At 37.4% G+C, this 3,335-nt stretch overlaps 1 protein-coding gene across 1 annotated transcript; it reads right to left on the bottom strand.

Moving 5' to 3' along the window:
* Nucleotides 1–236: 236 nt before the first annotated feature.
* LOC132309350 (receptor-like protein 53) lies at nucleotides 237–2,606 on the bottom strand. The gene has a single exon (XM_059807665.1). It carries the CDS (start codon nucleotides 2,604–2,606, stop codon nucleotides 237–239), a length of 2,370 nt encoding a protein of 789 aa, XP_059663648.1.
* Between the last annotated feature and the right edge of the window lie 729 nt (nucleotides 2,607–3,335).

Below are 3,335 nucleotides of genomic sequence, written 5' to 3'. Positions count from 1 at the left end.
AAAGAGAAAAGCAAGAAAATAAAATAAGAGGGAGAGAGATTGAACAAATAGCAAATCTAGGTAGTTGTTCAAATAGCAAATATAAAATACAAACTATTATGGACAATTGAGAAAGCAACAAAGAGGAACTAAACCGTGACACATTTATAACAACTTAATACGGAAAAAATGCATTAGATCTACCACTGGTATAATTTGACTATTTGCCTTCACTGATTTCCTTTTCTAGCATTTCCTCAATTATTCTTCCTCTGTCTTTTCCTCTTTTTATGTTGATCGCCTTCCACAACGTTTACAAACCATAGTGGTTTTCCAGTCAAGAAGGCTAGACAACCCATAATCAACCCAAATAAAAATCCACAACCATGTCCTATTAGGACAACTTTCCAAGTAAATCCACTTGCAAAAATTGAATTACCTTCTTCATGCAGCCGTGTTGTTGTCTCATCATCTGTACACTTCCTTGTCAATGGTACTCCACATAACGCCTGGTTACCATAATATGAATTATTTTCAAATGTATCAAATTGTCGGCCTTGAGGTATCAATCCGACAAGATGATTCTGAGAAAGGTTCAAGACCAAAAGAAATGTTAGGCTTGACAGTTGCCAAGGTATTTCCCCCACCAGTTGGTTCGAAGAGAGGTCTAACGACTCAAGCACAACCAAATTTGACAGCAACGATGGAATATGACCCGAAAAGCTATTATGGGATAAGTTGAACAGCCGGAGAGAATTAAGCTTTCCAATGGAATTTGGAATCTCTCCTTGGAACTTGTTGTTCGATAAATCAATGGTTGTGAAGACTTGTAAGATTCTCACTAGTTCAATCTCATTTCCTTTCACCACCAACGTCACAGAAGCTCCATAATACGAGTCCCCCAAGTATGTCAAACCAGTTTGACCATCATCCACATTCATCATTGCTTCAAAATTTTCAAAATATTCTGTTGGTAACGAGCCGTTGAACTCATTGTGCGAGAAGTCAATGATTCGCAACTTAGGGAAGGGTTGATCACTCTTGGAAGTAGTGCTTATTGTGCCTCGAAATCTATTAGATCTCAAGACAAGAACACGCAGCTCTGGAAGATTTTCCATCCAATGGGGGAATGTGTCGCTTAACTTCTTGTTTCCAAGATCTACAACTTCCAACTTTCTACAGTTTGCCAAAGTTTGTGGAACAAACCCTTCCAATTGATTACCATTCAAGCCGAGATTCCTCAAATTGTTGCACTTCGTGTAATTTGCTGGAATAGATCCATGAAAGTGATTCATTCGCAAATCTAGCTCTATGAGTTTACTGCTGAAGTTTGCTAAACATTGTGGAATCACATTGCTCAAGCTGTTATTAGACAAATCAAGAAGTTTAAGAGAACTCAAGTTGCAAATGGTAGACGGTATTTCTCCATTTAGTTCATTCGAGGCCAGGCTTAGAATGTTCAATTGAGTTAGGCGTCCTAGCTTAGCTGGGATTTCACCCGAAATTTTATTTCGATTCAGTATTAAAATTTTAAGGTTTACCCATTCTCCCCACTTTGGTGAAAGTTGACCTGAGATCTGGTTGCCACTTAGATTGACCAGTTCAAGATTATTTAGGCTAGACATGGTATCAGGCAACTCTCCATTCAATTGGTTAGAACTGAGATCAAGATGAAGCAGCAATCTCAAATTCCCAATTGTTGGAGGAATTGGACCCGTGAGCTGGTTTTTGGAAATGTACAGCCTCAACAAGTGTTTCAAGTTTCCAAGCTTAGAAGGAATTGGGCCTGTGAAACTGTTGTTCTCTAGTAAAAGATACTTTAGCTTGGAAAGCTTCGAAAAATTCAATGATAATGGCCCCTGAAAAGAATTTTGGCCAAGATCAAGACATTCAAGCTTGCTTAAATTGATGAACAACCATTGAGGTATTTTCCCAGTGAAATTATTTTCTTGCAAATTGAGCTTTGTCAGATTCCTGCATTTGGATATGAAATCTGGGAATTCCAAGGTAAGTCGATTGGAAGAAAAGGTAAGGTATGTCAATGATGGCATAGCCGAGAACTTTGACCAGTCTGGAGTTTGTAATAAGTTAGTTCCAAGGTTTAAATGATGTGCATTTTGAAGAGAGCTAACCTGATATGGAATGGTACCGTTTAGACTGTTGTTCCCAAGATACAGGTATCGGAGCTTCGTCAACAATCCAATCTCTGGAGGTATGACGTCATAGAAGAAGTTGTTGCTCAAGTCCAAGGAAGTGAGTTGGGAGAGATTACCAATGGCAGATGGAATTGGCCCACTCATGCTGTTGGAGTTGAGGTCGAAATGCTGGAGATTCGGAAAATAGGTGAAACCGAATCGGTTAAGTGTTCCATTGATATTAGCATTGGAGAGACTAATCTTGGAGACAGCTCCAGTAGTACTGCTACAAACGACACCAGTCCAGTTGCAAAGGTTTTTGAGATTGGCAACTGACCATGAATCGAGGGAAGAAGACGATAAGCTGTTCTTCCATTTGAGAAGAGCTTCCGCTTCTGTTTCTGTTTTTGATGACAATGATGTGATCTTTAATGGAAACAAAGAAAGAAAGATGATAGGAATAAGAAAAATATAACACCTTCCAAATGTCATCATGCCTAGTTTTGTTTGTGGTTGAATGTAACTGGTTCACTCTTTTATAGGAAGAGAGTAGAGAGGATGATGTGAAATAAAAAGACAGAGACACATAAAAGAGCCACATTTGGAATTAGATGTGATATGTATAAACGTAGATTGATGAAAAAAACAAATAAAGCCGGCTTACATTTGTTTATATACAATAGTTGTCATAAATTGTAGTCTACTAAATATTAACATAGTGGATTGTCTCGTTTATAGAACAAATCATTATGAATTGTGAAGTCAAGTTTAATGGTAGATTAAACCATGGCTTGTGGTTTTGAAGTTACTAGCTGGAATAATGGGAATGGAATTGTTTATGATATAATTCCTTTCTGGATTCTTCTTGTGTTAGAGAATATACTTATTGAGTTAAATGTTTTCAATGAAGTTTACAGTCTGTTCGATGCTAATTACACCAATTCATTGAATTTGGACATGTTGTGATAGAGACCAAAACCTTCATATTCCAGCAATTGGCATAAATTCAAGAATTTGAAAGGCATGTTCTTCGAAAGAAAAGTTAAGATATTGCCAAGTCAAGAAAGCGGCTACCATTGCATAAAATAAATTACATATAGAGAACACACACACAAACCATCTATGCTGAATTCCATGGAATTGAAATTAAATTTTAAACTATAAGGAAGAAAGCATCAATGAATACCTTGGCCTGCTTTGTGCATCACATTTGACCACTCT

Source organism: Cornus florida, unplaced genomic scaffold (assembly GCF_030987335.1).
Source record: "Cornus florida cultivar Cherokee Brave unplaced genomic scaffold, ASM3098733v1 CherokeeBrave_3.0.0_Hap2_Chr05, whole genome shotgun sequence".
Lineage (NCBI taxonomy): Eukaryota > Viridiplantae > Streptophyta > Magnoliopsida > Cornales > Cornaceae > Cornus > Cornus florida.
This window is presented reverse-complemented; position numbering and strand designations above follow the sequence as displayed.

Bases quoted from the DNA above. Each gene is read 5' to 3' on its own strand.
- LOC132309350 (XM_059807665.1), bottom strand. From the start codon at position 2,606: ATGACATTTGGAAGGTGTTATATTTTTCTTATTCCTATCATCTTTCTT.